The sequence below is a fragment of the Numida meleagris genome, chromosome Z (genome assembly GCF_002078875.1).
Source record: "Numida meleagris isolate 19003 breed g44 Domestic line chromosome Z, NumMel1.0, whole genome shotgun sequence".
Lineage (NCBI taxonomy): Eukaryota > Metazoa > Chordata > Aves > Galliformes > Numididae > Numida > Numida meleagris.
In genome coordinates, this window is record NC_034438.1 from 31,436,191 (window position 1) to 31,449,016 (window position 12,826).

Sequence of the window (12,826 nt, forward strand, 5' to 3'; positions counted from 1 at the left end):
GCACAGAAAAGCTGCAAAAGATCAAAGATGGAAACAAACACTAGGCAAGGTAAGAGATAACTTCACTCCAAAATGTATTCAGAAGCAAACAGAACTGACAATTAAAGCCCAATTCAGTAAAGTTTTATGTGCCACTTTATAGGTCAGAAAAGACTATCTTATAAAGACTTATATTTCAATGCTATATTTGTAAAAGACTCATACTGTATTTTATTTCTAAAACCTGCAACATGTATTTTTTTCCTGTGATATCTTTTGGAAGCCAAATAGGAGAAAAGGGAGCTGAAACAAAGAACTTAGTGCTTTCAAAAATGCAATACAATTTAAAACCAAAATGAAGAAATCCATGAGTAAACACATAAGCAAGGAATTTATGCCTGAATATCACAGAATTACAGAATGGTTTGAGTTGGAAGGGACCCTTAAAAGTCATCTCATCCAACTCTACTGCAATGAACAGGGACACTTACAGTTAGATCAGGTTGCTTAGAGCCCTGTCCAGCCTGACCTTGAATGTCACCAGGGATGGGGCATCCACTACATCTGTAAGCAACCTGTTTCAGTGCTTCACTACCCTTACTGTAAAAAACTTGTTCCTTATATCCAGTCTAAATCTCTCATTTTTTAGTGTGAAACAATTTCCCCTTGTGCTGTCACCACAGACCCTGCTGAAGAGTTCATCCACTTCTTTCTTGTAGCCCCTCTTGAGATACTGAAAGGCCATAATTAGGTCTCCTTGGAGCATTCTCTTCTCCAGGCTGAACAGCCGCAGCTCTTTCAGCCTGTCTTCATAGGGGATAAAGTAATATCATCATTCTGAAGTTATCCATGCCCATCAGCAGCTGATATGTATATTTTCAAGAGAGTGTTCAGTACTACCTTCATAGCTCTGTTCATAGCTCATAATTTCAGTTTTCACTATCCTCTATTACCAGGCTTGAAAAGAACATCTCAGATAATGTCTGTAGAAGCCAGAAGCACTGAAATGTTTTATCAGAGCTCAAAGGGCAGAGAATAACAACATACACCTTGGACAACTTTAATCCACTTTAACACTTAAGGTGTTCAAAAGACTGGAAAGTTAACAGCTTTGTGATACTGAGATTTAAGAAAGTTCTCATCTCAAAGGCAAAATGAGTTACTTTCATTTTCTGTACATTCTGAAGAAAATGTAAATGCTACATTTCACTTCCCTCATTCTGCTTTTGCTTGAAAAAGACTACCCTTTCATTCATAAAGTTTGCTTGGAGTTTAACGAAGAAGTCATTAAATATCAAAAGTCTGGTAAATGTTAAAAAGGCACCCAAGACAGCAGTTTAGATTTAAATTCCATAAAAAAATGCCATGCCTGTGCTTGAAATCCAAGGCAATCTGAGGCAATGCTTTACAGAAATATTTACACTTTTTGCAAATTATATTCTAAAACATAAGCCTCAATTGATGCAGCAAAATTACAACAAAGACATTTTTATGCATCAGAATCAGAGAATAGTGAAAACATCAGTCATCAACAGCAAAAGTGCATTTTTCTAAGAAAAAATGGAGAAAAGTTGGTGACAGACTTCTACCCCAGTAGGGGTGAAAAGCAGAGATGAAAAAGAGAGGAGTTCCAGAAGCACTGTAAATTTTTCTTTGTGAAGAGATGAAGGAAAAGGCTAAGAAGGGTATTACTATGCGACTCCAACACAGGGGATCACCTTCTGTCTTCAGAACTTAGCCTGTCACACATGCATCTCTACCAACAGGAGCTGGCCCCTCAGTTTACGTACACATAAGACTTTTGCTCTCTGAATCGGGCCATACACAAAAAAACTAAAATGCTTTAACTCATGAAATACTTCTAGTGTACCATGGCACAGTATTTCATATTACATTATTCAAAATGCAAAGCATCATACAGTACATGAACCCATTTGGCTACCAGGGTCACAGCCAAGCAAATATTAAACATGGCAGTTGGAGCAGTGTCACTTTCAACAGAGGAGGGAGAGGTGGAAGAATAAGGAGGATTCTGGAAGGTATCACAGGCCATGTACAAAAGCACAGCACACACATACAGTATCACCTGCTCACTAGAAACAAGACAAACCTTGAATGGTGTGGGAGCAAAAGGGTTAGTTGGGGAACAACGGAAGGTAACCCTAATTGGGTTCGATACCTCCTACAGCAACAGAAAACAGCAACCCATATGTTACAGTACCTTTGGCAATATGTAGTGCTACTAACGAACAACCCAATTTCATTTTACTAACTGCAACAAATGTATTAAGTTCATTTATAAATGAACAAAATTATTTAAGGAGTTATTAAGGACTTTGCTTTAGCAAGCTTTCTTACTGAACATGAACCTTTGTTCACTCCTAAAGAAGCTGACAGGGATGACAAAAGACCATTCTTATATCAAAGCATAAACTGCAAAAACAGGTTTTTCTCTGAAAACATACAACTTTTTCAGAAATACTTTTGAAAATACAGAAAATACAAGCCATCATTTATGTTACACTTCCACTTCCTTTCCTCATACCTGGAACAAATAGAGATTTCAAAAACGTACATGCAATTATATACCACATATCATAGAAATCCATTTTACATTTGAGATAGTCAACAGACTGCAACACGGACTTATAGAGGATACAATCACTCCCAGTCACTTACTGTTTTAAATCAGAAATGCATGCACAAATGAATTAAGCCTTTATTTATTATTGGGTTAATTCTGTCTCCAAAATGAGTAACATAGAACTAATCACAAAAAAAAATCGAACTTTTTTCAGATTTCCAAAGATGTAGGTATCCTGTCCATGGTACATTAAAAGAATTTTCAAGAACAAAAGTGAAAGTATTTTCAGCTCCATTAAACAAAAGCTGCCAATATTTCTTGGGCTTTCATTGGGGGAAAAAAAAAAGAGACAGCAAAGATGTCATAGCAAAAGTACATAGCAGCAAAACACTGCACACTGATGACAGATTTTCACTCTGGCAGAGATTTTAACAAACATCACAGGGACTGATTTTGTAATTAAGAACCTACTCCTTTGATATCTCTGATTAATTCAGATTTAGCGGTTACAGTTAATGGACCTTGCATTTCTTAACTTCTCCAAAAATTTTTCTCTGCTTGCATGTGCATGTGTGTGTGTGTGCATGCCTTTTTAATTCACTACACAGAATTTCCATCTTCATCAGCACAGTATTTTATCCAAATACAGTACAGAAGAATTTAAATTCAGAGATACATTAATGGCAAAAAAGCACACATATCATGTCTGGCGAGTCAAAAGCAGACAGTTAATCATCATCCAACCTTGTTAGCGTTGAACTGAGAAGAATCAGCAAATGGGTTAGTGCTGCTGAAGATAGCTGGCCTATAGAAAACATAGTTCTGCGGGAAAGGCAGGGAAGAGTTCTAAAAGAAAAACATAACAGAAACCGAACAAAAACATTTTTAAGTGAACCCTTTGTGACTCATTAAACAAAATATATTTATTTTGTAGTTTGTGCTAATCAAGCAAGATCTAATTAATGTACTTTTGTGTGGACATATAAAGGTAGATAAACTGCATTTGCTCTGTATTTTCAATGTGTATGCTCAAGTTTATCAACTATGTTTAGCAGAGATTAGAGGAAAACACTGATGTTCTAGCCCATAACATGCATGAAGTGTAGTATTCAGCAGCATAAGCAACATAAAATTTTCTTGCTATGATATTTGTACAATTTTGCCAAGTATATCAGTGTATGGGATACACTTCAACTTCAGTTATTTAATTAGAAAATTGCAGATTCCTAGATGTGAATAAATGCAATTCTTAGTTTTTAGGCTTAGTTTTATTTTGAAAACCACACGAGTTCTCACTATTTGATTTACGTATCAAGGCAATATGCTCACAGTGCCCTCTGCAAAATATAATGTTTAGTAATATTAGACATCTCTGACTTTAACACCTCACTTAGTATCTGCACACATGAATGCGTGCTTTACTGAATTTGTATTTTAATAAAATGAAATTTGCTGGTCTTGTTAAACAATACAAGGTAAAGTAGTTCCTCATTATTTAATTAAAAAAATATTTCATGTGTAAATAAAATCAAAGGATGAAACTTCATCATTTGTACTCCCTATGCAGTTCTAGTATTGTACTCTATTTTAAGATCAGAAAGAGAAAATAATCAAATATATACTTAAAAATAATTTCCATAATAGGTGCATCCATCTGTTTGTGGTCTAAATATCTGGTTTGTATTAGCTTCATGTTGCTGGAAAATGAGAAACATACTAAATGGAATGCAAAAGGCTTGCAGCAACAACTAACATATTTACATCATGGTAGTTTAATCCAGATATATGTTGCAGTTAAAAATTTTTCTTAAAGTACACAGTTCTGTTCTCCATTTCTGAAAATGGGAAATTCACTACTAAGCATTTATCCTCGAATACTATTTTGCAAAGCAAAATGTAATGTAATTTGATAAGACAACACATCTTGATTCTACAGTATCTTCAGCAAGAGAAGGTACAGATCTGTATGAATAAGCTTTCTTCACTGGCAAGCCATTCACAGTAAACAAGCACTTGCCCTACAGTTAAAGATTTTCTGTTTACACATGCAACTCACACTTGATGTCATCTTTTGTAAAGAGAAATTTGGGAAAAATAATTTATCAGCGTAATGGCTCTATTACTCTTTCAACAATACATTAGCCATTGCAAAGAATTATCAACTGTATCTTGATTAATTTTATGCAGTCAAAAAAAGTGTCATGAAAAGTTTGTTTACAAACAGCAGTCTTAGTAAAAGAGAAAACAGAAGATCAGCCACGGTAATTCAAAATTATGCCTTTTATATTCTTTTCACGATGGCAAAGCACCTAAAATACAACTGCAAGTTCTAATTCTAATCTGTGCAACCACACTGTATTAATTTGGACTGCTTACAAAGATAAAATCTGGAGCACTTGATTTTGTCTGCACAGTTATATTTTAAACAATATGCATGAAGCATGTCTTCATCCATAGTCTACAGCAAGTAAAACATACACTAAAATAAAGGATATTTTTCCTTTTACTTTTTTTTTTTGCAAAATAAAACAAACAAACAAAAGAAGGATAAATGATCTCATTTTTTTTAAACTTGTGTTCTGTTTATTAATATACCCAGGATGCTGAGGTATCAGATATGCATACTGCAAAGCATAATGCTATAACATAACAGAATGGCTGGGGCCATAATCAAGGTGACAGATTAACTCTTACTCAGAAGTACACACTAAAGGATAAATATGAAACAGATGTCATAGATAACTGCTTGCAAGCAAAATTATTGACCTAGCTTCTCACAATCCACTTGCATTATCTGAGATATTCTAGAGCATGCTTCAGACCTCTAACTTCTACAGTAGCCTAAATGAAATAAGAAAAAAGAAAAAAGGACGAATATGACTCATTAGCAACGTGTCACTTGAAAATGACTGCCTTACAGCACTATATTAAATACAGCTACTGTGTGCAGGCAGTTAACTATCTGGGTAACTGCACATGAACGAAGGCAGGAAATTCCCTTTAAGATCTTGTTATGACATATAGATGCACGTTTCAGTGATGAAGACAATAAATATAACGCCATTTACAAAAGATTGCAATGCAAAGCGTGTGTACAGCAAAGAGCGTTTGCAATGTTTCTGCTCACAAAGGATCAAAGGTTTGTTAATAAACATTCAAGAAACAATCAACAAAGAAAAAACAATGAATTGCAATTAAAAACAGAGCATCCTCTAAATATGAAAAGTGGTAATGAAGTAATGGCATAACTCCCAACCCAAACAATGGCCTAAACATTCAGCAGTGGCCATTTTGTTCACATCACAGCAAATGCAAAAGACTTACTTTAGTATTGTGAATATCAGTAACCAACATTCGACAGATCTTTTTCATGCAACTTTACCTTAGATGACTGACGATAAAATGGGTTAGTAGTTTTCTGCTCACAGAGAGCAGAAGCTGATGAAGGGCTATAAAGAGACTCTGGCTGGGGAACAAGAGTTATGAGACAACTAGTAAATAAACATGCAACTTACACAGACTCTCTACAAAGAGGAATTTTAGTTTCTAGTGATGAAATCAACTATATTAAAATTTATTGACTTTTGTCTGCAATGTCCATGCAGCTTAGTGACAGAAACCTTCCGTGTACTTCTAGGTCCTCTCATTAACGTCCAATGAATATTCTAACAGATGCTGTATTTCTGCATGCGCTCCTCTGACATGCTGTCAATCTCTAAGAGTTGATTTTAGTTAAGACTCCTACTCTGCCCCCCAACAAATTATCACTCTTGAGGCTTTTCAAAATAGTTTGAGGACGGCGTGCTGGAGGGTAATTCCAAATCCAAATCGATTTCATTCTAAATGGAAATAATATTTAAATCAAACCTCTGTTCCCAAAATAGCTAAGATGGAACTTTCAGGATTAAATATCCCACTCCCAAACACCACTATCTTGAACATTCAATTCATCTATTACTACGTATTGTATCTCTTTTCATATTCTTTATGCTTACCCTTGGTCTGCTTATAATGCTCTGTACCATAAAGACTACAGGATTGCCTGCCTTCCGAATGGCTTCCACAGCTTGTTCGTGGCTGGCATCTCTGAGGTCAATTCCATCCACCTGTAATTGGAAAGCCTCATCTTAATATTACAAGAAGTTACAAGAATCATGAATCAGCTCTGTTCTGATCTGAGAACTTCAAGTAAAAATTAAGCCCAAATCTCTGTTACTAAAGGAAAGGTTTCTAATGACTTTACTTCATGTCTCTTACAGATAGGTTTGAGATTTCCAAGAGCACTGAAAGGACATCAAATAAACATTCTCCATGGTTTAAAAAAAAGGGAGGGGGGAAGGGGATTTCAGCAATCATATTCACGCTCATTATGTTTTCCACAGGCAGTGTAATAAAAGAAATATAGCATTATGAACAGAGTGGCAGTATTTGTTAAAGACCACTTCCCATAAATTCTATTTGACAATAACCCACTTCCCCAGTATCTAATAAGATTTACAAACTGAAACATTTAAAGTGCTGGAAACTTTCATTACGTGGTATTATGTCAGTATAGCGTATTTTTTTCTTTCTTTTCAGCCTTTCTTTTTTTAAATGACCATTAACACCACCATGAATGTAAATATGTGTTCAGCTGTAAGACATTTCCCTAGAGGCTAAATTTTTAGGTCAGAGCTGAAGTGCCATCTCTCTTCTAAAAGAAAGCATGACTAAGGAAAAACTTTTGTTAGGTTGCTCCTTTTCTTACTTTCAGATGTATCACTGTCTATGACAGCTTGTCTTGTCTTGCCATCCAGGTAAGAATATGTTACGGTGAAGTTAGCATCAGTAAAGCATTCTCACATTGACCACAATAAAAGCTAGAAGCTAATGCAGATAGGTTATTTGTTAGTGGCAATGCTTGCACAAAAAAAGTTACATAATGAGGATTACCCCTGCCTCTTCAACTAACACCATCTTAAAATCATAGAGAAAGAAAAAAAAAAGAGAAAGTATTCTAAACCTATGAGGAATTAACAGTATCACTACAGTTCTGCAACTTTCCATGTCTGAAATACTATATGCACTGGTAGAAAGAGAAGCCTAAAAATGCCTCAACTTAAAAAAATGAAACCTTCCATTCAGAAACAGTCACATGAATACACTATGTACTAATTTTGCTCACCAACATCAACTTTTGCCAGCACCATTCTCAGAGACAATTACTGCATTCATAAAAAGCCAGATACTCAGTTACAATGAATAATGATTAATTCTGTGGCAAGTAAAATACTACTTCCTAACTTGTTTTATACTGAAAAATCTTCCATCTTGTCCTACGTTACTGTAATATTTCAAAGTTTTTTATTGGGATCTAGCAGCCACATACCACTAGTCTTAATAGGAGTTGGTAAGCAAGTGCAGTCCAATCCAGGTGAAATGTTAATGTCCCTATTGCCCTTGTTCTTTACGATGGACAGTCAGCTAACATCCACCATGGTGAAAAAGAGTGTAGTTCATAGAATCACAGAATCATAGAATGGCCTGGGTTGAAAAGGACCTCAAAGATCATCTCTCAACTCCTCTGCTGAGTGCAGGGTCGCCAACCGCTAGACCAGGCTGCCTAGAGCCACATCCAGCCTGGCATTGAATACCTCCAAGGATGGGGCATCCACAACCTCCCAGAGCAACCTGTTCCAGTGCGTCACCACCCTCTGTGTGAAAAACTTCCTCCTAATATCTAACCTACATCTCCCCTGTCTCAGTTTAAGACCATTCCCCCTTGTCCTATCACTATCCACCCTTGTGAACAATCGTTCCCCCTCCTGTTCATACGCTTCCTTCAAGTATTGGAAGGCCACAACGAGGTCTTCCCAGAGCCTTCTCTTCTCCAAACTAAACATGCCCAGTTCCCTCAACCCTTCCTCATAGGAGAGGTGCTCCAGCCCTCTGATCATCTTGGTCGCCCTCCTCTGAACTCGTTCCAAGAGCTCTGTGTCTTTCTTGTACTGGGCCCCAGGCCTGGATGCAGTACTCCAGATGGGGCTTCACAAGTGCTGAGTAGAGGGGGACAATCACCTCCCTCCCTCTACTAGCCACTCCTCTTTTAATGCAGCCATAACATAGTTGGCCTTCCGGGCTGCCAGCGCACACTGCTGGCTCATGTCCATCTTCTCGTCCACCAGGACCCCCAAGTCCCTCCCTGCAGGGCTGCTCTCAAGGAATTCTCCCCCCAGTTTGTATAAATACCTGGGATTGCCAAAGCCCAAGTGCAGCACCTTGCATTTAGCCTTGTTGAACCTCATTAGGTTCTCGTGGGCCCACTTGTCCAGCCTGTCCAGGTCTCTCTGCATGGCTTCCCTTCCTTCCAGTGTATCAACTGCACCGCTCAGCTTGGTGTCTTCTGCAAACTTGCTGAGGGTGCACTCAATTCCATCGTCTATTTCACTGATAAAGATGTTGAAAAGCACCAGTCCCAAGACTGGGCCTTGGGGGACACCACTCGTGACTGCCCTCCACCCTGACATAGAACCATTAATCACAACCCTTTGGCTGTGACCGGCCAACCAGTTCTTAACACACCGAACAGTCCGTCCTTCAAATCCATACCTCTCCAATCTGGAGAGAAGGATGTAGTGAGGGACCCTGTCAAAGGCTTTGGAGAAGTCCAGGTAGATGACATCCATCGCCCTTCTCCCATCCACTGATGCCGTCACTCCATCACAGAAGGCCACCAGACTGGTCAGGCAAGATCTGCCCTCGGTGAAGCCATGCTGGCTGTTTCGGATCACTAGTTCCCAATGGCATGTTACTGGATACATGTTAATGTCTAATTCAATGATAACCATCACAGGAAAGATACTCCTTTCAGTATTATTGAGCAAGAATGCAGAAATCATTGCATAAGCAAGGATTGCGTAAAATCATTGCATAAGCAAGGATTGCATAAGCAGAAGATGAATCTAGATGAACTCTTCTCTGCAACACTGCTGATTACCATTTCCTTAGGCATGAACACAACACTCTCAACTTCCCCACAACACCTCTGTGTCAAATTCATCTTTCTGCGTGTCATCAGGAAGAAAACAGTGTCTTCCTTAATTTCTACAATGCACAAGAATGATGAGGCCTGTGTAAAATTTAACAGGGATATAAATTTAGCACTTATTTTAATGATTTTCTGTTCTTTGGCCATTTCTGTTGCTATCCAGTATGCAAAGGTAAAACTTTCCAGCTTACCAAACTTTTTCCTACATGTTCTGGCTCTTTGAAATGCAGGTGTAACTACTAGCTTTGTAGGCTCCAGCTCACACAGCCAGCCATTTACGCTTCAGGCTGTAAATAGAACTTCAAACTGTCTGCACACACACATCAGTAGATGGTGCTGCTGTGTTTGTAACACAGCAGTACACTCTGTATGGCTCAAGAAGTGTCAGCTGCATCAATTTCAGAGCAGTCAGACTAGGAGCAAATATCTGTTTCAGTGACTCCTGAGATGCTGGGGGTTCTGCAACTGAAAGGCACTTGATTGGTACCTCAACAATCCGATCTCCAGTTTTCAGAGTTCCATTTTTGCCAGCTGGGCTGTCTTCCAAGATGTGTTTGATAAAGATTCCTCTCATCACTTCCCCACTACTCAGGCGGCTCCCCATCCCTCGTCCTCCAACAATGCTGATCCCCAGTGACTTGCCAGGCTCTCTCCAAAGTTCAACCCTGTTGCGATAAAACAAGGAGCAAAATAAATGAGGTCTAAAATGTGACAGTGCCAACCAATGAAGACCCTTAGACTGGCCTGATCATTTAAAAACATTCAGGAGTAACTTTGACATTTTTTTTCTTTTTCAGTGAGAGTTATCTATTAGGTTGGCTCAGAAAGTTATAACTGCTACCGGTTCCATTTACTTTGGCTTCTAATTAAAACTTTGAATCCTTCTCTTCAACTCCTCTTACTGGCTCCCAGAGAGTAAGCCTATAAAGATAAATTTACCAAAGCAATAAAGTAAGCATTAGGTTGCAGAGATTTAGCCCAACGGCAGTAAAAATCAGCAGTGAATTACTTCCGTAATGCACAATACACATAAATTGCTGTAATTCTGTTTTCTTATTCCTCTTAAACTGTATCATAGGTTTCAAAATTTTTGGATTTCAGATTAGATTATATATTGTACAAGATCTATACTTACTTTCTGGGCTGGTTCCAGTTACTGAAAGCTGCATTTTGAAGTTCACTTTCTTCTCCTTCCCCCTCTTCACGTTCTGGAAGCTCTGAGATTTCCCTGATGCTGAAGAGAAACATGAAATTCATTTTGAAAAATCCCATAAAATTACTGTATTTCCATGCAAAAGTGCAGGTACTGGACACTGTCAGCATTGTATTTCTACACAGAATTTCTATCAGTACCCAGAATTTGCTTATCAGAAAGCTGTTAGAATATGTATCGTACACAGGGATTCCCAAAGCATTTGTTTATACTATTACGCTCTACCAACCAACAACTACAGATTAAAAGGCCCTGTATGTTGAAACCAAAACTAAATTAAAGCTGAAGATTACTTATTGTTAACAATCAACAATTAATTATTAATTACTAATTATCAATTGTTACTTATTAACTACTTATTACAAAATAATAACATCAGAATTCAAAAACCATTATTGCTTTTGGATATTAATAAAAAAATAATTAGTCACTGAATACTTTGGCCTGTAGCTAATGAATTTCTGAAATCAACAAAACCACAAAATTAATTCTCCACAGCATATATTTTGGATAGAATATCAGTGTCAAATTCTCAGGTCAGAAGGACTGAGTATTTGTGGCAATACATAAACCAAATCACATGGAATTTAGAAGATATTTAGGATTGGACAGCACGCAGTTTCCTTATTGGAGAGAACTAACATCTGTAAAACAATCTTATAAAAATGTCAGAAAAATTTGCTAGCCAAAGCCAAAACTCTGTTGAGAGCAACTTTTTATTTAAATGGTGGCTAGTCTGATAGAAAATCGACCACCTTTCAGCTCTACATATAAAATAAAATATAAACTATGAAATAAAACTTAACATCCTGAATTATGTAAAGTGTATGCAAAGAGATAGATCTGAGATTTCTACAGGAGAAAACAAAAGGTCTTTTCACTCACCAGGCAGCTTGTGAAGGAGAAATTACTGACACAGTTTCCTCTGACTGTTGTTCCAAACTGGCTCTGTACTTTGGTAAATTTTCTGCTAGCACATATGTAATACTGCAATAAAATGGACACGATTAAAGTAGTATGAGGACTTCTAGTCATATCTTTGGTGGGTGTGAAGAATGGATATGAGGAAATTACTAAAGACTACTTCTCATAGGCATTGACTTCAAAACCACTAGAAGTGCTATGTTGAAAATAAAGAATTTTTTGTGGCTTGTGAAAAATAAGCATTTGTGATCAAATTAGACAGCTGAACTGCTCTTTATTTGTTTAAGAGTTACTACATTTAAGTAAACGGTGTTTTAAGAGCAACAAGTATGTAACAGAGATAATTCTGTTTCAGTTAAAACAGATTCCTTGCATGAAGACAAATAATGAAAGATCTGTGAAGTGTGAAGCACCATTACCATCATAAAAGCTGGTTGAATATGCTTCTGGAAGCTAGTTTGCAGAAGGTTTCGTGCTGTCAACAGAGGTTTTCTGTCTGTTTTAGGTTTCCATGCTTTTAGTTAAAAATACTGCATGGATTTGGACATATAAATGTGTTATAGTATATCAGGTAACCTGCAGGGAGTAATCCTCTGCCTAACTCCTTCCTCCATGTCACCATGCATGTCCAGTCAGCTTGAGATAGTCAGTTGTGTTCCACCAGCCAAATGACATGCAGACTCCTGAAGCCCTGCTATAACTCAATCAGGTTTGAATGCCAGAAACAGAAATAGCACAAGAGACTGTCAAGGGAGGAACAAGGAAAAAGATTAAGGCATGAAAAATCTTTCTTAAAAAATTTCCTCTATGGGTAAAGAGACAGTGTGATCCAAACAGGCCTATTCAATTGAAGGACATAGCCCTAGGATAACCAGGCTTTTTAATGTCAAAAACCTTTGGTTGTCCTACTAGCAGCTTAGCCATCAGATCAAGGTCTGACAAGAACTAAGTCTGATGGAAAAAGAATACATACACAAAAGGGTGTCCTACCATCCATCATATGGATGCTGAAAAGGGAGAACTCTCTAGTTCTTCTGACAGAAATTTCAAAACGGTCTGTACTATCACTTGCTCCTTTTTTCCTTCTTGTAATGTATTA

The 12,826-nt window shown here is 37.5% G+C and overlaps 1 protein-coding gene across 11 annotated transcripts in view; it reads right to left on the reverse strand.

The window, feature by feature from the left end:
- Positions 1-12,826, reverse strand: part of MPDZ (multiple PDZ domain crumbs cell polarity complex component) — a 106,412-nt gene that overhangs the window by 30,822 nt on the left and 62,764 nt on the right. For 7 of the 11 annotated variants that reach the window (XM_021380066.1, XM_021380063.1, XM_021380071.1 and 4 more), the window contains 6 exons: positions 11,689-11,790; positions 10,726-10,824; positions 10,078-10,255; positions 6,559-6,669; positions 5,946-6,029; positions 3,308-3,409 (listed from right to left, as the gene is read on the reverse strand). In XM_021380066.1, the coding sequence (XP_021235741.1) occupies positions 3,308-3,409; positions 5,946-6,029; positions 6,559-6,669; positions 10,078-10,255; positions 10,726-10,824; positions 11,689-11,790 (676 nt within the window). The remainder of the gene's footprint in view (positions 1-3,307; positions 3,410-5,945; positions 6,030-6,558; positions 6,670-10,077; positions 10,256-10,725; positions 10,825-11,688; positions 11,791-12,826) is intronic. The other 4 variants (XM_021380073.1, XM_021380072.1, XM_021380069.1 and 1 more) reach the window with 3 other exon arrangements.